The 26,626-nt window shown below is 34.7% G+C and overlaps 1 protein-coding gene across 4 annotated transcripts in view; it reads right to left on the reverse strand.

The window, feature by feature from the left end:
• Positions 1–274: 274 nt before the first annotated feature.
• Positions 275–26,626, reverse strand: part of LOC118193094 (opsin, ultraviolet-sensitive-like) — a 50,335-nt gene continuing 23,983 nt past the window's right edge. For all 4 annotated transcript variants that reach the window (XM_035364135.2, XM_035364137.2, XM_035364133.2 and 1 more), the window contains exons 4-5: positions 16,623–17,014; positions 275–2,391 (exon numbers count right to left, since the gene is read on the reverse strand). In XM_035364135.2, the coding sequence (XP_035220026.1) occupies positions 2,020–2,391; positions 16,623–17,014 (764 nt within the window). In that variant the 3' untranslated portion in view covers positions 275–2,019. The remainder of the gene's footprint in view (positions 2,392–16,622; positions 17,015–26,626) is intronic.

Below are 26,626 nucleotides of genomic sequence, written 5' to 3' on the forward strand. Positions count from 1 at the left end.
ATTGTTTCCACAGTCAATCTGAGCTAAAGGTGATCACTGTCCATCGCAATAAAGTAAAATTTGAGGGGTGGGGATGGGGTAGTAAAGATATTTAAAATATATTTTATTAGCTAAAAATTCAATTTTGATTTGTTATAAAATGTATTCTGTTTTTTTCTAAAAAATGTTTGAATCTTATTTCATGACGCAATAATGTTAAGCTTTTATTTATCACGCAATGATGATGACAAAATAAATTAAAAAAGACAAAAAGAAAATATATGATTATGATTGGTCCATCTAGAATGAACTTTAATGAGTGAAAATAAATCATTTTTACATTCACAAGAAAACAGCACAAACATGAGGTAGTAAACATTTTCCAATATTTTGGTTGCAACAAAACATTATTTCACAAATATACTTTTTTTTAATTAGAAAATTGCTCACTCATTAACATGCTTTTCCTTTCTAAAGGTAAAATTAAAGTATTCACACTTATAATGCTAAGTACATAGAGGAAGTCAAAAAATTGCTTTGGAAATATGCTTTTGAGACATTCATGAATTTAAAGTCTACAAATTAAAAAATAACAAAGTTATTTTCAATTAAAATCTTTTATTAACCTTATTATATAATATTCAAAAACTTAATATCAGCTTGTTTTTGCTAAGATCGCCTTAATAATGGCCTAGTAATTTTAGTTCGAAACTGATTGTAAAGAATTTGAGTGGGAGATAAGAAGTTAATTTTTTTCAGTTATTTTAAAACTTATACTACTCCTACTCATTTTCTACTCAGATATATGGGATTACCCATTGCCTCTGCTGAACTTTTAGGCTCCCTATGTAACTAAATTAAACAGTAATACTATTTTAAATGTGACCCTAATTTATGAGCTTTGTCTTTTGTGGCGGTTCTATACACGTCAAATGCTGAAAATTTAAACTGAGCTGTTTTAAGAGGTAATAATCTTCCAAGAGATTCCTTATTTATTTAAGTCTATTTAAATTATGATTGTTTTAGATGAATATTAACTTGAAATCCAAATAAGCATATTCCTTTTAGTATTTTCTCCGAATTACTGTGAACCGAATCTAACCTTGTGTTATGTTAAAAATAGATTTAGCTGAAATTTTGCTTTGTCTGATTGTAAGTCGCAATCATTTCTGTCTGATTTTAATTTCCGTAAATGCAGAGTTGCAGCTCAACTCTGCATTTGAGATGGACTTGTTTAATAACCTGTGTAGCTATTTAGGCTTGGGTTTACTCGGCAAGAGATGAAAATTTTTATAAAGAGACGGAGTGTTATAATGTAACATTCTGTGATTTTAAAATGTCCTTAAAGATTTGGGGTATTAAATGAAGATTTAATCGGACAAAAAATGAACGAAGATTATCAAATTCATTCATCTGGTTAGAATCTTAAAGAATATGAAATACGCGTACTGAGTAGAAAAATAAAACAATTTCACAATACGATATACGAATCCGTGCTAATTTGCTCATTTCAACAACTATATTTATTTTCAGAGGCATATTAGTAACTTATTTATATTGAAATAGAATTCAGAAATCAGATAAATAAATGAAAGAGCAAATACCAAAGTCATTTGTATATAAGTTAAGGGGTCTCTAAAATTATTTTAGTTTTCAATATCTGAAAACGTTGAAGAGATCATATCTCTTTATTTCATAAAATTCTTAAAATTTATCTTTATATTTCCATTCAAAACTCGATTATTTTTCCAAATATGTACTGAAGTTTTGTATTTTTCTGACATAATTACATTTTTAGCCAAATTTCTTCTTATAATTTCTTCATTGAAACCGAAATGAAACTTAAATTCAGTGCATGAAATTTCGTATTATTACATGTAGTGTTAATTTGTAATAATACGAAATTTCATTTTTAATAACTAATATTTCTTTGAATTCATATCATTAATATAAATTATTCAAATTCACTTTTTTCTCTGTAGCAAATGGTTATTTCTTTCTTAATTTTTACAGGCAAGAACAGTTTCAAAATACTAGTATTTAGGCTTGCTCTGTTGCTTTAGACACATCGTCGACTCCGTTTACAGAAGCTTCCTGTTTTTCCTGAATGCAGAGCCAAGGCATTCTTTTCTGGAGTTCCAGCCTATACCTAGGGTGGCTAATGGCATAGAAGAAAGGGTCGAAGCAGGCTGAAGCTTTTAGAGTAAGTGCAGGAATCATTGAAATCACGGGTGTGATTCGCCTTTCTTTGGGATCTGAGAAGCCAGCTATAAAAGCAACGGTAATGTAAGGAACCCAGGAAAACAAGAATAGAACGATGAGGCAGAAGGCCGTCTTGGCAATTCTGACTTCAGCAGAAGAGTTATTGACAGCTGCATTTGATCGAAAACTATCAACGTTCATTTTTCGAGCCTAGAAATAAAATTGATTTCAGAAAGGTTAAAGATATAGGGAAATAACTAATTTGAAACATATAACGAAAAAGAGCAGATTAAAATGCAATTTCATGTAGTGTTAATTTGTAATAATACGAAATTTGCAATACTTCTCAACACGTTATACGTTAAACATTAAAATAAATTGGTTCTATTACATAAACAAACTGTACTTATTGGCCCCAGTAATTAAACTTATTGTTCTAACTTTCGCACACTATTTCGTTACTCATCACTTGTACATTTTTTAATTGTAGCTTGTTTAATGAATATTTTCTTTGAAAAGGAAATAATTTTTGACCTGAAGGCATAGTAACTAGTCAATACAGGCATTCTTTGTTTTTATGCGTCCTTTCGAATCTTGGAAAACCTCAATAAATTCAATAAAACCTCAAACTTTAAATATTGAAATAATTAACGTAATTGATCTGAACACCCAATCTTTACTGAGCTACATATTCGTCAGCGTCAACTTAGTGGTTTTCAGCAGCATCACATTCCTAAATAGATTTATGTTACTCCTTTCCTGTGTAGACAGCTTTGGGCTGATTCCAAACATCTTTGGTGATATTTAAATTAAATACTGGTGTCAGGGTAATATTATTACGATGCGTACGAAACAAATTTTTAAAGAAAATACGTTAACTTAAGATGTGAGGTTATGTTTCGTGTTAATTATCTTTTTATAATAAAGTCCGGAAAGGACAGAGTTAAAAAAAAACTAAAATAAAATAACAAGATAAGTTTAGAGCGATTTCTTTCTGGATATATAAGAATGATCAGTAATATCTATTAAGAGTTTAAAATGCTGTGGGTACACTTATTTATTCCCTGTAATCGTGTAGTATGATCATAAATTTAAGTGCAAAAAATAACACATTTTCAGTTTAAGACATGTCTGCCAGTAGCTGAATTGGTAAGACCACTGATTATTCGTAGTTCATTCCTTCTTCATCTACCAACTACAAAGTTTTCCATGTATTACTTAAACACGAAATTGTAGGTTTTTAATATTTATTAACCTATTTTTTATATATATTGTAACCTTATATTCTTATCAGCTTCACCCAGGATGAAAATTAGTTAATGTATGTAGGAACAATAGATTTTTTAAGTTAAAAAATCTGATGTGTGCACCACATGACTTCCTTGTACGAAATATTAAATTATACGCATTTTCTTGCATTTCATTTAAACTTATTAGATTGAATTAAACCTACTTCGCCGACAGCGCATAAACCACAATAGAATAAATGCATTCTTTAAAATTCACTTTGTTTACCATAGCGACACTCTGGCGCTAGGTTTACTTAACAGTATTATATTTCGTTCATATTACAACTCAGAATCCACAAAATTTATATTATTTAAAGAATTATCTAATCGTTGCCACATGTTCTATTCAAATACTATAATAAAGCTAGAACGATGTATAAAAGAAATTAAGCAAACAAAACAAAAAAGAAACAGTTTTTCACGGACGATTGAGCATTTCTCATTCAATAATTGAGTTCTCACTTCGCGACAAGGCAAAAATACATAAAAACTCAAAATATATGTATTAAAAATTGCGAAGTAAATCTTAAACACTTATTTCCTCGAAAAAAATCCAGAAAGGATTAAGCATGATTTAATTCGCAATAATATATGAAGGCGTTATCTTTGTTGCTGCGATGCTAGGTCTCTCTAGATTAGTAACAAATCCGCTATCCTGCTGTTTCAAATGTAAACCAGAGCAATGGCCGCCATCAAATTAGGTTTAGCGGCACTTAACAATTTTAAAATTGTTGATAATTATAAAAATATTGCATATACATTTACTAAAGGCATAAAACCCTTAACCGGAAGATAAAAACAACATAATTCAATCATTTTTAAAGCAAAAAATGTATAATTTACGAACATATAAGAGTAAAGAAACTGAGATCATTGAGCAGGGTAACAGAGTAGATATATTTATAAATATATTTATATACGTTTGGCGCGGCCAATTGAAACCAAAATACGAGGTGCACATCTACATGTTATAGTAGTCTTATATACAAAATTTCAACGTTCTGAGGCTACTCGTGTTTGAGTTATGCGATTTACGTACGTACGTACATACGTTCGTACAGACGCCACGAAAAATTCCCTTCAAAATTCATTTTAAAGCAGGTTTTTTATTTATTTTTTATTTTTATTTTTATTTTTTTTTTTTTAGGAAAAGAGTCTTATTCTGTTCTTACGTACAGATATCACACAAAAACATCGTTAAATTGCATTCGAAAGCGGTCAAAGTGGTTATTTTCGTTGAAATATGCTGGCTGAAGCTTTTGGCGATTACAATACTTCCTTTTTACTTCGTACAAGGAAGTAAAAAGAGAGGGGGGGGGGCTATTGTCAACGACTGCTGATTATCTACTACTACTACTACTACTTTCGCCTGGCTTCTAAAATTTCATGAACTGGCTTTCATCGTTGCTAACACTGTTTTCTTGCGTGGTTAGAGGGCCTAAGATAAATATTAGTGTAGGATTTACTTTGTGAATTCATACTTCAATTGCTCAGGTTTAAGTCTGTGTTGGGTCAAAATGGAAAGCAGCTGTTGACTTCTATTGCTATACTACGTAAACTGGTGAAACTAAAAATCTAATAAGGAGGTTTTTTTTTTTTTTTTTTTTTTTTTTTTTTTTTTTTTTTTTTAACGGAAGATTTAGAGCAGGACGATAAGAAACCTGGCTGTTTAGCCGGAGCCAAACTATGCCATTTAAGTGTTTAAATTTTGTATAAAGCAATTCCGCTTTCAAAGAATTAGACTTCTTCCTAGGCAGACATACCATACTTTTGTTATAATTAAATAACTCAATATCACTTCGAAACGTAACTTCATTTAGCAATTTTTAGCCTCAAACAAAATTTTATTTTTACAGGCAGATTTTGGTTTTATGTGATTATGGCAAAGCCTCGAGGGCTATCTGCCTAAGGGAAGGGATACCTTCGTGGAGAACGTCTACCTGTCTTCGTGGAGGAGTTTCTAAGGGAAACTGGCTCGTATGCACGTTACACATGAGGAAAACTACAGAAACGCCCATGCAGCCAGCTCGTTTGTGGGATTCGAACCTCGAACCGAACTATCAGTCTTCAGCCACTTCACAGTGTATACAGCGACTGGTGGGCTGCTTTTACAGGTAGGATTGAGATTTTAGTTAAGTTTAATGCTACATTTTATTGATAAGTTCGATTTTCGCTTCTGAATAGCTTTTAAACTTGCCCACTTTTTGTAGGTGACGCTTTCCTTAGTCATCTAAAAATTAGATTTAAGTATGAGTATATATCAGGATCTCTCCAGTGCAAAGGAGATTTATTAAATTTTATTATGTAAATATTTATTGATTGTTATTTTCATAATAAATCTTTGTTTTTTTAATTTACAAAACTTAGGAACTTTCAATAATAAAATTTGTTTGTTTACGTATATGTTTTATTTATTCGCCTAATACTAACAAAGGTCAAATTCCAAGTCTCTCTCTCTTGTTCTGATTGTATTTGTATATACAAAGGACACATCCACAACTCCGGGTAAACGAAGGATAAGTAAAACATGACAGATGTAACAGACAATGAAACAGCAAGCTAATATACCCACAGCCGACAATAGCAAAGGAAGAATTGGCAACAACATATAACAAATCAAAGGATATTGAATCTCTGAAGGCATACAGCATTCAGAAGCTGTGAATAAACATATGAGGAAAAAAGAAACATAGGGAAAGGAAAAGAAAGAAATTGAAAGGTTGAAATTGAATTATGAAAATTTCACATTACAGTCTGGCTTTACGGTTTACGAAAATTTAATAATATTTTTTAATGTATAAAATTCATTAACTTTTAAAAAATTGAGCAATTTCTAAAAGCTTCTAATATATATAAATTTACTTTGAAAACTTCACATGCAGATTCCAAATTAACCTCTAAAACTATTTTAAGCTAAACAATTACCGTTAGCCTACTAATTTCAGACTTAATTTAGAGGCTAAAGAGCATAAAAATCATAAACATCGTGTCGAAACATTGCGAAGAGCTGAAAAAACAGGTGTAGGGTTACACTTGGTGTGGTAACACTTTTAGTCTAATAGCCCTAACAGACGCGAGACGAATTATGGCTATGTCTGAAACAACGACGAAGTTATACGACGGTTAAAAATAACCTTTTTATTTCAATAGAATTTAGAAAATAAAAGCCACTCTCTCGTGCTGCAATATTAACCACAAATAGGGGTAATGCAAAATAAAATATAACAGTTCAAATCATGTCAAATGCTGTACAGTAGTCAAAGATTACACAATTAATTAATATACTAGAAGATGGCTCACTACTCTACTGGAACATTAGAATTAAAATGTCGGTAGCAAGAAAACGCCTAATAATGGTAACTATCACAGCTGGCAGGATACTTGCACGCGGCATTCACGCGATGCCAGAAAAACGCTCTATCTTAAAATCTAAAAACTTCAGTTTAAATACTAGCTACTCATTTGCATTCTGGTAAGGAAATACGAAAAAAGAAGTTATGATAAAGGCTGAAATTATAAATAACTTGCCATTTAGCATAAAATTTCCTACAAAGACCAGTGCAAAATAGTAGAAAAAAATTGCTTTGCTCCAGGGTGTCTTGAACATGTTGCAGAATAGAGGTAGAAATGGCTTTGATGGGGCGCCACCGCCTGTCGGCCGATGCGTCGATCCACGCCATGGACGTTATAAAAAATCTCTCTCTCTCTTACAATTCTCTCTTATAAGGTCCGTGATCCACGCGTGCTGACGTCACTCTGCTGCAGGGGCACCCCTCGAACTTGCTACATTTCCTTGTTCCAACCATGGAGGTACGAAGGTACTTCCTACTTCCATGGTTCCAACCATCGTCGGCACAGCTGGAGCACTGTGGACGCGTCCACGTGTGTGCCAGCTGAGATTTGCTGTATGGTCAGTCTGATAACCACACCCCTCGTAAAATCGTCTGTCTGCTGGAACTGCCTCCATTTACGAAGGCCTGGCCTTCTCCGCTATTACACCCGTCCCCTGAAATAAAAACAAATTTCTGCAAGGAACATAAAAACGGCAATTTGAACATTCTGCGGGTTTCTCCCCATATATCTTCTTCAAAGTGCACTGGATCCGATCCAATCCGAACAAGTATGGCTGGAGTAGCGCGCTGTTTCCAGATCATGAGGAGAGCCAGTAGGCACATGACGGTAGGAAGTCTGACGTGGTAGGAGTTAAGAGAATGAGGTGAGGCAGAAGGGGGGCAAGCAAAATGCCGCAAGCCTAGGAATTAGGCCAGACAAGAAGACGCCCCGCAGACGGAGCAGTACAAGGTAAAGCAATCATGAGTTTTTATGATAAGCTACTGTGAGAATATACTACATGACAGAACGAGTTTGTAGGAATACAAACTCTCAAAAGCATACATTTGCAGATATAGAGTTACAGGAGAAAAGTGCAGTTTGCAAGATCAGATATCATATAAAAGTTTCGATGAAATAATAAGAAAAGTATTCATAAAAAGCTATAAACAATATATACAACTATATACAGGAATATTCTACTTTATGTAGGAAAGTTCATATCTCTGGTTAGGTGGGCTGCCAGCAGTCGTAACTCTTTATCTTCCGGTAGTGGAATGTAGTCAAATACATGTATTTTTGACATGTGAGGGCATGTAACTGCTTTCTGGAAAAAGCTGGAGTTTAAGCGATGAAGATGCTCTATGACAGTTTCAATTTTCAAATCCTTATGTAAAGTCCTATTAGATACGAAATAATGCGCATTCGTGAAGGTGCGCAGCAACTTGTTCTGTGTAATTTGTAATTTAGATATGTCCCTGTCTCTAACTGATGCCCACGCAGGGGAAGCATACGTGAAGATTGGCCGTATAACAGAGATGTATAAGTGCCGTTTTCTTCTTAAGTCCAGTTTAGTGTGCTCGTTAATAAGTGGGTTAAGACTCTGAATGACTCCTAGTGTTTTTCCCCTGACATGAGTCAGGTGATCCTTCCAGGAAAATTGATCATTAATAATAACGCCAAGGTAGTTTGCCTTGCGTACTCTAGGAACTTCTGTGTCAAATAGCTTAAGCTTTTCTGTTATTTCAGTGGCAGAGTTCTTCTTTCGGATAATGAGCAGTTTGGATTTATCTGCGTTAATTGAAATACGCCATTTGGTACACCAAAATTCTATTTACGGCATGACTTGTTGAAGTTTCCTGACAGCTTGATTAGGACACATAGATTTTACAGCAAGCGCCGTATCATCTGCATAACAGCCAATGAAGTAATTGTAGTTAAAGCCTGTTTTAGGGAAGTCAGTCACAAAGAAGAGATATAAGATCGGACCTAAAATTGACCCTTGCAAGACGCCGGCGTGAATTCGTTTGACTTCAGAAATCTCATTTCCAATAGAAACATGAAAACTTCTGCCTTTCAGGAATGAGTAGATGAGACACGTTAAAGTTTTGGTGAAGCCAAGGGAACGGAGCTTGAAAATTAGACCCTCATGCCAGACACGGTCAAAGGCTTTGGCCACGTCTAACATGAGTAAAGCCACATTTTGTCTGTTATGTAACGCACTGCCGATGAACTCAGAAAGTCTGACCAATTGTTTCGTGGTGGAAAGGGTTTTTCGGAAATCAAACTGTTCTTCTGGTAGTTTCTCTAAGTATGGATGGATTCTATGATAAATGATGCGTTCAAAAATTTTCCCTAAAACGGGAAGCAAACTGATAGGTCTAAATCCTTCTGGGCGAGTGGTAACCTTGCCGGCTTTAGGTAAGACAATCATTTTGGCTCTTTTCCAGGCAAGCGGAAAGTATCTGATAGTTAAGCAAGCATTTAAAATACTGGCATACCTTGCGATATAATTTTTCGGTAAATTCTTGATCGCTAGGTTGGTTATTGCATCATAGCCCGGCGCCTTCCTGTTTTTTAGTTTCCTTATGATTTCTTGAATTTCATGTGGAGAGGTGAGTTCCAGATTGTCTTCTAATTCCTCCTGTGAGGTAAACCAGTCATTAATGCAGTATCTTACATCATAAGCGAAGTCTATGTCACGAGGACGCTCATTCGGTTTAAACTGATTTTCAAAATGTTCTGCAAAGGCGTTTGCGTTTTCTTTATTAGTGACAGCCACGCTATTATTGAAGTGAAGTGGTTTATTCGCTACAGCCTTTCCTTTTAGATTTCTGACAAATGACCAGAACGCATTGTCTGGTTCATTAAAATTCATGATTTTTTCATCCCAAAGGTCATTTCTGAGCTGATGAATTGATTGCTTGATGTCACGATTCAGTCTATTAATTTCCGTTTTAGTACTCTGGTTCCATGTTCGATTCCAGGCTCTCCTTAATCTATTTCTTTCTCTGATTTTATCTTTGATGTGGGGGGGGGGAAGTCTTCCCAGATGTCTGTTTAATGGGAATGTTCTTGGTGGCAGTATTGACTGCATTAATGATGTTGTTAGTAAACAGGTGCACAGCTAAGTCTATGTCCTGCTTGGTTCTTAAAGCTGTGTTCAGGAAGGTACTATTACTTAAAGCTGTGTTCAGGAAGATCAGATTATACTGCTTCCAGTCTGTAATCTTTTTCTCCTGCGTCGTTTTGTCTTTTAGGATTCCAAGTGTGGCCATTACAGGTAAATGATCCGAGCTTAGATCATTAACAACTTCAAGATATACTGGAATTGAAGCGGAGGTAAGTAGTAGATCAAGAATGTCCCCTCTGTTCTGGTCGTGTGCAAGATAAGTGTATTCCTCAGGCGCAAAGAAATAAACAGGTTCGTTGTTTATAAATTCAAAGAGTTGTTCTCCATTTGGGTTTGTTTTACGACAGTTCCATTCCTCGTGTTTCGCATTAAAATCACCTGCTAATATAACAGGAAGATTTGTGAATAAGATGTCCTTTAATAATTCAGCTTCTAAAGGGTATCTGGGTGAGTTATAGAAGACTGTGAAAAAAGTGTTTCCATAATCTTGAAGAAACACGGAGACAGTGACATACTCTTGTCCATTATTTCTGTACTGCTTAATCATGCATGATTGGAGAGAGTTCTTTACGTATATCGCTACCCCCCACCACCACGGTGAATGAGTCTATCTGTGCGATAGCATCTGAAATTCATTATGTTAATACTAATACCAGGATTTGCATGTGTCTCTGTTACCATAGCAAGTTCCAATAATTTTCCATGAATGCTACAAGCATTCCATATCATCACGTTTAAAGGCGCTTTTAAATTCCTATTTTTCCTCGTTGTTAGAAGATTTGGAGGGAATGTTCTCTTGATTTATTTTCGATAACTGTTTGACCTGTTAAGTAAGTTGGAAGCCTGCGCTTTTGATGACGGTCACCAATTCCGCCAGATCAGCGAAGACTTTTTTAGTCTCGGTGAGTTATTCTTGATAGATTCCAGCTGAGAGAACCTTAGCATAAGATTTATTTTCTACAACTCTGTTACTGAAAACTTTCTCCTTGACTATTTTTGGTTTAGGGAACCTTTCGCAACCGCGAAAACTTGACGTGTGTTCTTTTCCGCAGTTTACGCAGCATAATGGTACATCTGGTTTTCCTTTATCAGGACAATCTCGAGAGAAATGATCCTTAGCACATCGGACACATTTTGGAGGATATTTGCAGCCTTCCTGAGTATGATTAAAGCCTTGACATCGGAAGCACTGCAAGGGCCGCTGACGTCCTTTATACTCTTGGATTTTAATTTTCATGTCACAAAGAAATTGCTCATGATAAATCTTCTTTGAGTCTTCCGACTTAAGCAACGTGATAATGAACAGAGGTAGTTTTGGTTTTGTGACAATACCCTCCCTGTGGCGGGTCATCTGTTTAACATCCTCTATTTTGTAGTGTAATTCTACAAGATCTCTTTTAATATCCTCAATTGGAGTTTTGTAAGTTAGTCCTCTCACTACAACTTTTAAGTTGCGCTCTTCTGGTAGTTTAAATGAGTGATGTTCAACTCCTAGATCATTTAAAATTTTTACCATACCCCTGTAATCATCGGGGGATTCTGCAATAACTTTAATTCCATCTGGAATTTGTCGACCGAAAAATTTTAATTTATTTCTGTGAAAAACTTTACTAATTTCTCCCCAGTTCAAATCAGTCTCCCTGAGAGTAATGGGCGGGATTTTAGTACGAGATGAATTTACACTATTATTTGAGGTTTTAGCAATATTTGTAGTGACATTTTGAACACTATCTGCATCATTTGTGTCCATATCTTGATAATCTATACGAGTTTTGTCAATTTGCTCTGTGATTTTAGTAACTGAGCTATCTGTGCATTTTTATCTGAAGCAGTGGTGACATTGGACGTGATAACTTGACTATCACTTATCTTTTGCTTTTTATACTGCACTCTGTGATTTCTAGTCCTTACAGTTTGATCTCCTCTACGCCTGTTTTGTGTTTCGTCTTCTGAACTAGTTTCTTGATCAAGCGTTTTTTCATTACCTGAGTTTAGGTGTGAGAAATCATTAATCTTGATTGGGCTTCTGCCCCTATCATTATCCTCTAAAGTTGGACTCGTATTTCTAATATCCACTAAGGTATTAGTGTTTTCGTTAGTGTTTCCTTTTTCATGATTAATTTGTTCATTAAACACTTTCAACATATCAACAAGACTATGCAAGAATGTGTAAAGTTTGCCTTATGTGTCAGTGAATTCTCCATTTTGCTCTTTGACATGGTCGAGCTCACTAATCTGCGCTTTCACTGCACCTAGCACTGCATCCATCTTCGCATCGAAAATCAAAATCCTGTACCCTGAATATAGGAGTCCAACACCCCGGAATTAGGCCCACTCGATGGTGTCCCAACAGGCAGATGTGTTGGCGAAAATTCCCGCAAGGCCCCTGACAATCACCTGAAGCGAAAGCTTGGGGGTAACTATGCGGGAATATGCAATCCAAAATCCAGACAAATCACTGAGTATTTAAGTTAGAAAATCCTGGAAAAGACGAAAATAATTACTTAAATTACTTATCAAAAATAAATTTAATAAGCAATCATATCGGGAAAATCAATCACCAAAACCAGCAATTAATGGCATAAGACAATTGTAGGCAATCGCGGCGAAACCCAAAGTAGGCTTAACCAGAAGCACGAGGCACACGAGTTAGACTCCGCCTACCTTGTAATCGGACGTACACGGAAACCTGACGGAAGAGCGAAAAAAAGACCCGACCTTCACTCACCACGGTCCCCCTGCGAATGAGTGCACTGGAGAACTGCGCATTTCACATCATTCGCATGACTCGGAGATGTGCGACTACTTTGAAATTTGCATAATTTTCGGGCCACTCCTTGGTGTTGCATTTTCAATGTCGGGTCGTGTATTTACAGAATGCAAAATATTTTAAAAGAGCGTTGATTTTAAAAGATTGTTTTCGTCAATCCAGTGGTTTACAACTTTCCGGATAGCCTTTCCATTTCACAAAGAGTTTATTTCCTTTTTCCTTTATTATATTTTCAAGTTTATAAATTTCAGTTTTTTTCTCATATTTCTCCAATTCTTATTCATGTAATCGTGTTTAAAACCTGCACAAATAATAAAAATCTTTTCTTTAAAGGTAGGACCATGCCTATAGTAGAAAGAAGTTTAAATTTTGATATTCGAATGGTAACACCGGTTCTGAATTTAGTTTTTTAAATTTACTTATATAAATTCTTATAAATTAGAGCTTCATTACCTTTATCGGATGCTTCCATGGGTGTGATTTTTATAGATAAATGATATGAATTACTATAATTTATCTAATACGTCTATATATGTTTTAGTTCCATTTGCATCCAAATATTTTCTAATCTTTTCATTCAAAGCCTTATTCAATTTTTCAACTACGGCACATATGACTTCTGCATTTTGCATAGTAAACTAGAGAATATTATTATCTCTAAACAATTGTTGGGTATCTCTATTGATGAACTCTATACCTTTATCGGTCTGAAACGTTATGGGAACTCGTCCTTTAAAAATCTTTTTAAATGGCGTTTATGACTTCTTCGCCTGTTTTTCTGTTTATGGGAACAGTCCACGCATAATTATTAAAACAATCAATTACGGCTGTTAAATAATTTATTCCTCCGTTATATTTATTAAAAGTCTTTAAAAATAATAAATCAGCTTGCCATTGATCGTCAATGCTATATTCTTCTCCTTCTTGTTGTAAATTAATCAAACATTTTGAAAAATATCTTTTGTAACTGTCTACTTCTAGTAACCGTAGCAACTCCAAGGCGCAACCAACCACCGCCAAAAACGATATTCAATGATTCTTTTTCTCTTATACTTTTTTATTATTATTCACTCTTGCGTGCTTCTACATATCTTTATGTATCCAAATCAGAAACTACGGAGGAATCAACATCAAAAGAGATGACAACAAGTTCCTATTGAGTCAGAAATCAAAAATAAAAAGTGAGGAAAATTTTTATCCGGATATTTATAAAGCCATGTTACATGCCGAAGGATACTTCTCATCCAAAAGAAGAGGACGCCTTGTAAGGATTTATTTTATTTTAACTAATTATTTTTAGTTTTCCTTTCCTTTCCCTCCTTATTTCCGTTTCCTGCCAGAATGTAAATTTTGTTATGACGTAATATTCAAATTTATACGTGTTTCAGAAGCAGTATTTAAGCTGTGTGTCAAGAGTTCAAAAATAGTTTTAGCGGACTTAGTTCCGAGTTTTATGCTGCGTGTTTGAATTTAGCTCTCTAGCCAAACCCCTTTCAGTTTATACCGATATTCCTCAGCTCGATTTTGCTGTGTGCAACCGATTTAGCGTTGGTCAAGCTAAGAAGCCAGTCATTAGATATCTTAATTTATTAGTGTTGTGTAACATTATTATTTTCTGTTAATTTACGTGGCCACAAGTGGTGGTGATTTGTGAGCAGGAAGTGAGTGCATCGGTTTTAATTTAGGTTAAACGAAAAGATTAGTTAAACCTTTCTTCTGCAGAAATTATTCTTAAGACATAGCGAGAATTCGCTACTTCGTCTTCGACATAGAGTCAACGTTTTATGCTGCCAAAGAATACTCATAGACTCTATAGCCTCTCCACCAGTGGACAATACCAAGTATAGCCCTCCTAGCGTTATGAGTTAAGCCCTGAAATTTTAAAATTTATCAAAAGGTCATGATTAAATGGTATTTTCTTGATTAAAATTAAAAAACTACTCTCTCACTTTGTACCTAGATTCCTTTTCTTCCAATATACATCCAACCAGAAATCGGGCATATTAAAAACTGACAGAAATTTTCCGTGCCAAGCCATGAAAAATTGCTTTAGGATGGTTTCTTGTGTGCAAGCCTAAAGAAAATCTTTAGATATTCACACAGAAGATTTGATTTTTAATTGTAGCTTAAATTTTTTGAGCTTTCTTAGAATGCCTAAATATACTTTGTGGTTTTTTGGGGAATATTCCTGACATGTATCTAGAAACAAGCTAGTATTGAAATATTTGATGCATATTTTCATGTATGATTGGAAGGTTAAGAAATTTTCTTGGAATATTCTTTCTGGAATGTTTCAAAGAATATCCGTTCATTATGTGCGATATTATCAGATCTTAGTTTCAAATGGCTTACATGAAATCTGTGTCCACATATTCTAAGTCTACCAGTAGTGAATACGAAAGGAAATGTCCCATGCGCTTTCCACGAGTAATCGATTCGAAGCTTTTCAAGAAAGTAAGACAATTTATCGGAATTTCTGTTCCGAACGGTGGCAGAAGGGTCATAAAATTTTCAACAGACAAATGTTTTAAGAATTACCAAACGAAACCTGACCATCAACGGTGCATAAAAAAATGAAAAAAGTGAACACTTTCGTAGAAGGACAGACATACACACGGAAAATGTAATTTCCAAGTCAAAATTTGGGAACAACACGATTTTTTCAAATTAAACATCAAGAATGAAGAAGCTATTTTGTTTTCTAGTCTATCACAAATTTTCTTTTGGGGAAAATCCGGGACAAACCGATCTCCCCAAAACATTACTCCAGGACAGCGTTTGGCAACCCAACTGTGAAATACCCATACTGGCTGTATGGGTATTTCCGTGGTTAATCCCATTTAACATGGCTACAAGCCTCCATTTCATATTTTCCCTATAAAAGTCTCCCATAAAGCTTTTCTTCTCTTAGGTAGATAGCCATTGCCTGTTTTTCCATAATCAAGGAATACAAACCAACCTTTTGAAATGTTATTGTGTCGAAGATATAGAAATGAGTTACATGTTAAAGACTACAGAAGCCAGAAAGCGAAATAAAACTCATATGAAAATTAGAAATCCTGTGTGCAAATATGTTAAAAATCAAGTTACTTCTTTTAAGTAATTTGTAACATAAAAAAAAAAAGAAAGGACAAATTTGTTTAGAACGTTTTCCTTTCGATTGTATGGAGTTGCGTTAAAGATAATTCCGCTCTGGTATATAATTTAATGATGTTCTGACATTAAGTGTAAAAGCCTTTTTTGCTGCTGTCTTCCTGAAAATGCCTCTGTTTGGAAATTTAAAAATGGGAGAATGGTATCTCACTGCTTTTCTGCGCTGGAATACGAGAAGGGTTTTGGTAATTTCATATAATATTTTCATGTAAATGTGAAAACATTTTTGTAATATTTCAAAATATTAATTGCTATTCAAAATAACGATTACATAAAATTAAAAATACCTGAAGAGAGTTTTGGTTGCAGTCAATTTAAAATGGGGTCAATTTTAAATGAAAGAGCATTTACCGATGCTTTGCAGATTCCTTACTATCCGTAGAAACTTATTCATAGGTAGGAGAAGCTATATATTGGAGCCACATAATGGTATGTAGGTAATCGCCTAGTCATATAATTCCTTTCAGATAATAGTATTGTCTGTGTATAAGAATTTTATGTTTTTCCAACTTTTGAAGGATACCAATTGTAGTTTTTCCCTTCCAACCAAGTAGTTCAGCTGGATTTTCAGTTCTAAGAATAAATGCGTCCAGAAAAGGGTGTGATGCGCAACACATAGCATATATTATTCACCTGGCGAATTTCTGTGCAGCTTTTCTATTTGTGTGGCAAAGCTTTTGTTTTGCGCATTAATATAACATTAAAACTAAAGATAACATAAAATTAAACATAACATTTAAAACAGTTTGCTTCAGAATTTCCTTACCTGCTCTCTTATCTTTTTTTCATGATCTCTGACAGATATGAATATCCTCGTATAACAATACAAGACGATAGAGATAGGTATAAACCATCCAAAAAACCAAGTACCCACGATGTAAGATCTACCACTGAAGTCGTGCAAGAAGAAATCCGGTGCGCAGCTGGTCAAAAATCCCTCGGGAACGAAACGACTCCATATGTGAAAAGCTGGTAATAGTGCAAATGGTGTTATATAAACGTACATGAGCACCAGCATCAACACTGCCTTAGTCATCGTCATTCCTGATTTACTGAAAGGGTGGACTATAACTCTGTATCGATCGTAAGAGATGATGGCATTGCAGAAAGCGGAACCCAAGCCTGAGTAAGCGCCTACTACACCATATAGCGTACAACCTATATTAGAAAAAAAGAAGAAATTAAAAATTACAAAACATCGAATCTCTTTCTTCCTCTCGAAAACAAAAAGTGGTGCAGCCTTACGACTAGGTAATGAGTAAAAGAAAAAGGCATGCTAATGCAGAAAAGGTTTTAAAGTTTAATCTTTTTTGTTTTAAGAAAGATTTTGAAATCAAAATGTTCGCAAATGTCTAGATACTAGCAGAGACAACCAAATAATGATAAATATATGCTGTAGTTTAAGCTGCTAGGAAATTTTTATATTCGACAAAACGTCAAGCATTTCGTTCTCTTTCAATTGTTAAATAGCTTAAGTTCACGCCGGGAAATAATGTTATGAATCTTACTTCACGGCACCAATGTTATATCTTAAATTCATATAAAAATGTTAAATATGAAACTACTTGCCGTAAAAGGCAGTAATCGTATAGTGAAACGTGTACAGCATTTTTGCGTTGTGAAAAAAATGCATTCCGGGACCGCGCCGTGAGAGGATCGAAAACATAAAACATATACAAGATATAAAGGAAAAGTTCATATTAAATATATAAAGAAAACATACTGTAAGAGGTTCCAGATTAAATATCAGTTTATTCAATTACAACACAATAAGAAAAATCTTAACCTCATCTGAGAGTCTGTTCATTTAAATTCATAAAAAAACTTAAGGTTTGTCTGGTGATTTAAAAGAAAGGAAAGGGAAACAATTTAAGGCCTGAGAGTTAAATTTTAGATTTGACGTTGTTTTTTTTTTTTTTTTTTTTTTTTTTTTTTTTTTTTTTTTTTTGCTAAGGACGTTTTTGAAAAGCTTGCCTAAAGTTCAAACACACCAAAAAAAATAAAACTTATCTTGAAGGGACATCTTGAAGCGGAGGACTCTTATCTTATCCCGCGTTGATGTCGGCCGGGCTCATCTTGACACTGGTTCTAAAAATGTAGACCCACTTCACTACTGTAGAACAGAAACAGGAGCACTGCTGCCCAGGACGGCTATCCGCTTGGTCCTGAAAGTCCTATGTCAACACGCAGGTAACTCGTTCAAATTTCGCCGGTCAGAAAAGTTGTTGCTAGGAAATTACGGCTCGCCTGTTCTTACTCATCCCAAGAGCAAGCTTCACGGGTAACGTCCCAAGTAAGTTCCAGAGTAACATCCACAAGTCCAGCCAACCAGTAAGTGCGCGAGTCCAAAAGTAAGAGTGTCCAGAGTAAGTGTGTAAGAGAGTCTCGCCTCTTAACCAAAACGCGGCCGGGGAGCATATTTGCCGCTCCCCGCCGGAAAACACCTCTCGGAGTCACTTACATTTTGTCCAGCAAGCCCAAAAATCAGCGAGTCAGCCAAAAGTAAGTGTGTCCAACTCAAATTTCCTTCTTGTCCTTCACCAAACGGGCTCCCCCTATGGCTTCACTTATCGCCCCCTTAATTATGGCAAAATCTTCGTTTTCAACTCCAGAATGCGGAAAAAAAGGGTGATCGCGCATGCGCGCCCTTCTTCACTTAGCCAACAACCGGACCCTCAATCGCCAAAAACCTGAATGACTTACATTGAAAGACAAGTAGCAACCTTTGACCTTTCCGTCACGTACTTTCCTCTCTTAAGGTCAACTAACAATGAAAATTCTTTCTCGAACATTCTAAAGCGCGCGAAATCATGACTTGGCGAAAATTGCCTCCCTTTCCCTGCTTCTTTCACAATGAATAAAAGTTTGTACAAGATTTACAAATAGAGGAAAATAAATAATATTCATTTATACTAAATAATATTTCCCGAAGCATCTGTTTCTCCCCAAAATTAAAGCCTTAAATTAAATAATTCAGAATCAAAATAAAATTTAAATTTCCATAAATCATAAAATCATTCACCTAATTTTTTATAACGCTATCAGATAATTTCTCTACATAACATTCCTTTCCCCTAAGGAATTAAATTTTCGTTTACCAAAATTTAGCAGACAGACACTTCTTGAAATACCATGACTCATACTGTGCAATAAGGCTAAAGGATAACATAATGTAACAATATTTCATACGACTCCTTGGTACAGTGACGTTACTGACACATTAAATGTAAAGTCCAAAATGTGCAAGTAAAACAACAAGATTAATCAAAGCAATTACTAATTAAAATACTCAAGGAAGATCAGCAAAATAATTAATCAAAAACATCAATTAAATCACTTAATTAAACCTAGAAATACTCAGAACACATACAAAAGTAAAAATAAAAATAAGGCGCTAATCACAAACAAAATATGTCTAAGATCAATCAATAAGATAATTAACGCGCTGCAGATACATAAAATACATTCCTGAGAAAATAAATACACTAATAATTCAAACAATTCCAAATAAAATATGTCACATGAACGTATTCAAATAAGGAGTAAAGACCCCTAAGTACTACGAAATTGAATAACTTCTAAGATTGAATCCCAAACAGTCACGTCTAAGAACAGAAGCGGCCTGATCAGGGCCAAGCATTAGAAAAGAAAAGAACGTTACAACACAAGGAACCTCGGAACCAGCCGAAAATACCCCACACAAAAAAATCAGAAACAAAGAAAACGTGATTGTCCAAAAATTCAATCCAATCAAAATCAATTCCGAAAATAGCATCCAGAATACGCTGTGCAAATACCAATTAGAATTTTATCCAATACACACAAAAAATAATAGTAATAATACAACCTAATGTATATACAAAATGACGTTTGGCCAATAATTACAAACAGATACTACCAAGATACACATATAGACATAAAATGAAAATACAATTAAACTGTAAAAATTTCGTACATAATTCAAATGAGCAATGAGATCAGCGATACTTAAAAAAAATTTAAACTGCAATACCTAAACAAATACACAAATAGTCATTATGTTAAACCATATCAAGTCAAAAAATATTTCACTGTAATTCAAATCAAGCAAAAAAAAAAATCAACCAGCAAGAGTGAAGTGTCACTAAAAAAAAATTCAAACTTCAAGATAAACACTAGTGAGTAACAACACCATATTTAAGTCCCCTTATTAAGACAACAAAAATTTCAGTAATTCTAAAAATCCATTAGGCCCACAAAAAAAATTTCAACTAGTCAAAGAAATCAATCAAAGCTGGACTGAAGCACGTTACTAGAACACTAAATAAAACATCACAAATCAAAAAAGTGTTCAAAACAAACCCCCCAATTTTAGGCAAAAACTGAGATCTATTCTGCATCAGACTTTTTCAAAACGTTGTATAGTAACCTAAGCAATAGCTTTCAGCACACCTCCACCCAAACAAAAGAAACAAAGTAACTCTTTACCGCGTCCATGTAAGCTGAGAAAAGCGCTGTATTATAAATGACAGACTCAAACTTTACGTATCAAGCAAACCTCCAGACACGTTGAAAGAGAACATAAGATCTCTTATCTCGGAAAGAAAAATGCGCTGACTGAAACGTTACAATTCTGAACCAACACAATGAAAAGATACAACAATAGTTTTCTCAGATAACAAGTTCCTGTTTGCCCCCGGTGTAAGAGGTCAAGTGCCACCATGAAGTGCAAGTATTTACAAGAAAACGAGCTTTCAGGACATTACAACTTCACGCAAGACCTAACTGCAAGCAACAAATGCAAAGTTCTCAAAAGTGCTAAACTAAAAAAAAAATACTCATAACTCGTAACTCAAAAATAACAGAAATCAAATCCATAACTCAAATTCTACCATATCCTATGACCACAGAAATCTCAATTCTTCCACAGAAACTAAACATCAGAGAACTACATTTTACGGACCTTGGCAGAAACCACCAGAAACAAAACAAAACCTGATACAACTATCTTGATACTACCAATTCAAGTACAAAACTTAAGCCAAAACAAGAATTAACCCCAAAATCAGCAACAAGTCCAACCAAGAAAGAAAATTCAATAACTCAAATCAAATCTATTACGATTCACTAGTAAATTCAAGACTAACTACTTGTAATCAACAGAAAATTCCCACACATGAGTACAGAGCATAAGTAACTAATCTTCTCAAACTTATTTCAAACATTTTCACAAAACAAATTCCCGTTGTCACAAAATTCTCATTAAAATTCACTTTCTACAATTCACAAGACTAAATTTCTACTGTTTAAACAATTCTCACCTGACAACTTTTCACAAACTTAAAACTCAGAAGATAACTAATCTCAATTACTCTGACTCATTAAACTAATTAGAACTTCACTCAAGCTGAAGAATTCAATCAAAAAAAATTAAATATGCAAACATCACTATTGCTGTTCTCAGGCAAAAATTCAAATCTAACCCGTGTTCACTTTAAAACAGAATTTGGAAATTGAAAAACAATCTACAATTTTTTTTTAACTCATTCATTTGTATCATTATGTCTTAAGAACTTATAAAATTCATTGCTCAATACTAATTTAAATTTTCTAACACATTACACAATATACTGGAATCATAACAAAACATTGTAAATCAAAAAGTAATAATCTACTACGCTAGAGAATCATGAAAACATTACATACATTTCACAAAATATTATTCAATTAAGTCAAAAAAATCAAAATTTCTCTAACGTTACCCCTCACAATTATACATTTCACAAGATTCTAGGTTAAATAATTAGCAAAAACACACACAAAAAAAAATTTCTAGCTACGCATAGCTATGGCTTGTCTCATTCAGTAAAATAATTAGAGTCCTTAAGTCTCGCTCTCTTAATAGTGCTCAACAAATGAGTCCAGTTTTTACCGACAAGCACTCGAAACTTTATACAAGGATACACAAATAGCATAGGATTATCGTGAAATAATTCATTTTCCATCTTGTATCATAAATCAGTACGTCGAAAATCAAAAATACACATCTAAATACACTCAAGGATTTTCAACAGTAAGAATGTACAGTACCTATTCTGCTACATTAAAATATATATTTTTCCTAATTTTAAAGTTCAATTCTGTTTGCCTAACGTTAAAGTCCAAAATTTTTGAAATTCACACACATTTTCAAACTTTATCACTCTCGTATTAACAAATAAGCAAACACAAATCAAAAACTCTAATTAATCCTAGCACATAAAATTTAACTCCTTCCCTAAAAAGTAAATTACACAAAATAGGTAAATTCAAAGTCCAAATTCAATTCTCGATCCGATCCCCCACTAAGCAGAGGTCACGGCACCAATGTTAAATTACTTAAGTTCACATGAGAGGATCGAATAAACACAAAAAAAATATACAACTTATCTGTTAAAGACAACTTGATGTGGAACGAGAGCTCATATCTTAGCTCTATCCTTACGTCACTTGGCAAATCCGCAAGACAGAGACTCGAACGGCACGACAATAAATTACATCAGCTATACCGTCAAATCTTACGCCTGCTACTGTTTTCCATAGAAGAAAATTATTCCCACTGGAAGCAAGAGAACAGCTTACACCGCACGGCTGTCTGCCCAGACTCTCAGCTCCACCAAGGAAAACGTAGACAATGAAGCTAGGCATTTTAGAGAACGGCTAACGCAGGCTTCCAGTTGACTAAGGTGACATAATTCCTTCTGTTTTCAAGTCGGAGTTCAGAGGACATCGTCCTGACTTTTGCCGATACAGATAGAGACCCAAGTCTCTGTTAATTTTTTTTTGTTATTCGCTCAACAGTTTTTTTTTTCTTCGCATTTTTGAGAAAACCCGCGGCCGGGGAGCATATTTGCCGCTCCCCGCCGGAAGCACTGCTCGATGCCGACTAAATCTTTTCCTTTCTCCGGTCAAGAGTAAGTGTGTCTAACTCAAATTTCCTTCTTGTCCTTCACCAAACGGGCTCCCCCTATGGCTTCACTTATCGCCCCCTTAATTATGGCAAAATCTTCGTTTTCAACTCCAGAATGCGGAAAAAAAGGGTGATCGCGCATGCGCGCCCTTCTTCACTTAGCCAACAACCGGACCCTCAATCGCCAAAAACCTGAATGACTTACATTGAAAGACAAGTAGCAACCTTTGACCTTTCCGCCACGTACTTTCCTCTCTTAAGGTCAACTAACAATGAAAATTCTTTCTCGAACATTCTAAAGCGCGCGAAATCATGACTTGGCGAAAATTGCCTCCCTTTCCCTGCTTCTTTCACAATGAATAAAAGTTTGTACAAGATTTACAAATAGAGGAAAATAAATAATATTCATTTATACTAAATAATATTTCCCGAAGCATCTGTTTCTCCCCAAAATTAAAGCCTTAAATTAAATAATTCAGAATCAAAATAAAATTTAAATTTCCATAAATCATAAAATCATTCACCTAATTTTTTATAACGCTATCAGATAATTTCTCTACATAACACAATGCTGAAGACGAAATATAGATTCAGCTCCTCTGCCCCAGATACAAATTATTCACAAAGGTAAAAAAACATGGTGCATTTTGCTTGGTAAAGACATTAAAAGAATAAAAGAATAATTTTTCACAGAGAACTCCATTACTAAAAATTTTGTCTCTTAATAAAAAAAATGTTCGAAAATTTTTGCAGGTCAAAATAACCGATTAGCCCGAAGCTTTAAGTTCTTTTTTTTAATATTGATCCCAAACATATCCCAATCATAAAATTTTTCAGTATAAGTTCAATATTGTATTAAAGGGTTTAAAAATATAAAATCTAGCTAAAATTTTTGTAAATATCTGACAGTACTTTAAACATATCTTCTCTTTCTTAGCAATTTTCCCCTGTGGCTTGCTCTGTTGAAAACAAAAATATGGCGTTTAATACATATAGAATGCAAAACATGTCTTAATCGACTGTTAATATTATCCAGAAGCTTTGGCTTTAGGTCAACAATATCTCTAATGATTAGTTTTCTGGGAAAAGGAATGGTATAAACAGATTTTCGACAATGAGAGGAGGGGTAGCACCTCTAACATCCCGTGTTAGAGTACCACTATATTACGTTAACTGCAGTGGTCCCTCATTAATCCCTTCCAGATCCTTGGATTTATCCGAACTGGACATATACCAAATGAACGGTTCCAATAAAAAATAGCGTAAAAATATTTAAATCCGTTCTTGTAAAAACTCCTAGTAATTTTCTTATAACACTGTTTAATACAGAGGTTATGGGTAAGCTACATATCGCACATAAAAGAAAATTTACCAGATTTATTTACCCTTTTCTGCCCTTTTCATATGTCAGGTCACTACTTGGACCTGGTTGAGGATCACCGGTATGACCTGTCCAAAAAACTTTGCTTCTGCCTTCTCCTCAGGATGTTTCAGAAATCTGACATAGTTTGATTATTCAAAAAAATGCTGCTACTGCTTATTTGAGCTGTGATGGGATGGTACTTCTCTGAAGAGTATTTGACAGCCATCCATTTGGCAAAGGTTTCCTTAATTAATGAAGTAGGAACTTCCTCCTTCTCCTCCTCCTTATCTGAGCCTTAAAGAGTGTAGCCATCTTGATAAGTTTTTTCAGATTCAACCGTAGCCAGCTCTTCTTAGTTTCCCCTACTAACTTCTTCACATAGTTGTCGCTCATGTCTAGACCCATGGACTTAACCAGAGAGACAATATCCTAAACTGTAAGCGCGGTCCCAATTATTTCAGTCACTGCTTCTGGCCACAAATTCCTCCAAAGGACACCGAAGGCAATTGTTACAAAGGACGTCAAATTTGGCTGAGTACAGATTTCTCATCCAAGGTTGCGGTACCTTTACGACGACGCTTTGCAAAACCGTAGTATTGTCTCGAAAGAGTTAAAGAAGGGAAGTGCGAGCAGTCGTTACTCAACCAACTCGAGTGGTATTCCAAACAAATACTGCATCCAAAAAAACATTTTCTAGTGGGAGTTTTGTTTGTAGCACAAACTGTACCTGTTCTGTTCAACTTTAGACTAAATAAAAAGGTTATTTTGTTCTTCTTCAGTACTAATTTAGAAGTCAAACAAAATCAGCGTTATATTTGCAAATTTTCACAGGACTAGTTTCGATGGTTTCATTGAACCATCACCCTCAGCTGCCAGAGGGCAAATGAACAAGATAAGGTATAGTGATAAGATAAGATAAAAATGGATGGACAGGAGTTAAGCTACAGGCGTCATCTGTTGATGAAGCGAGAAAACTAAAACATAATTTCCTTATAGGCTAAAGGTAAAGATGGATTGGAATTAAGGTCGTTAGCTAGGACAGCATTAAGTTGTCTAGAAAGTAGACTTCGTAAATTTCATTTCTCCTGCAAAATTGATGAGCTAATTTCCCTTACTCCACTCTGAAACAAATGCATTTTGCTTTCCAAAATAAGTATTACAAGTCAGCTGAGGAATTATGCATGGGAAGCCCTCTTAGTCCCATCCTGGCTGATATCTACATGCATTATTATGAATCAAAATTTTTTGAAACGTTATACTTTTGAACATGGTTCCGCTACGTAGACGATACATTTACCCTGTTTGACGTAAGTGAGCACAGTTTACCGTAAACCTTCATCCGTTTGCCTTCCACCACACTTCAAATCATGTCATCCGACGAAAGTTAGCTTCATTTTATTCCTTTGTTTTCCGCGCATTTAAAGTTTGTTCCTCCAAGTTAGCTCTTGATCAAGAACTAAATTATTTAAAAGCTGTAGCTATATAAAGGGACGTTTCACCCAACATTTGTAACCAAGCAGTTGAAAAATTCTCATTTCAACACACCAAAATATACACTCTTGTTTTAGGAGATTATAAGAATTCTGTTGTCATTCCTTTCTTTCCATCCGTTAGCTATATAACTGCACGTATTTTACAGAAATTTAACTTTCAGGTCGTTTATTCTCCTATCAATAAAATTCCAAGTTCCATACTTAAAGACTCCCATTCTGGATATGAATTCCTAGGGTATTTACAGGATTCTTTGCCAGAGTGGTTTAATTTACATTGGTCAAACTAAGACAGCCTTAACATTTCACGTTAAAGAACATGAGGCATATGTTATGAAAAAGAAACACAGAAGTCCACTGTTGCCGAGCATTGTTGGTCCAAAAATCACACTTTTCAGTTTTCTGCAGCCAAATTTATTAGAAACACATCTTCCATTGGTGAATCAGATTTTCTAAAGGCGTTTCACATTCAAAAAATTTTTTTCTGTTCTAGTTGACTCGAATTCTAGTCCATCTTTACCTTGAGCCTATAAGGAAATAATGTTTTAGTTTTCTTGCTTCATCAATAGACGACGCCAGTAGCTTAACCCCTGTCCAGCCATTCTTATCTTAGCTGGTTCATTTACACTTTGGCAGCTGAGGATAAAGGTTCAGTAAAACCATCGAATCTAGTCTTGTGAAAATTTGCAAATATAACGCTATTTTTTGTTGTGTGACTTCTAAATTAATATTTGTTAGGCATGTTATTTTAACCTTAGCCTATAAATTCTTTATTATTTTGTGAGTTGCTTAAGGGACGTAGCGATACTTCATTATTACTGTAGTAGAACCTGCAGAACTGTAGAGTCCAGTTACAACATAAACCTTACACATCTAAAGTCGAATGAAAATATTGCCGGTCTTCGTATTGCTCTGTGATCCAATCCAACGATCGGAAAAACATTTGTCAAGATAGTTCCGTACATTTGCTTCATCATTTATGAACCAGT

Source organism: Stegodyphus dumicola, chromosome 3, assembly GCF_044657685.1.
Source record: "Stegodyphus dumicola isolate Sdum_Otavi_A_Nest chromosome 3, ASM4465768v1".
NCBI lineage: Eukaryota > Metazoa > Arthropoda > Arachnida > Araneae > Eresidae > Stegodyphus > Stegodyphus dumicola.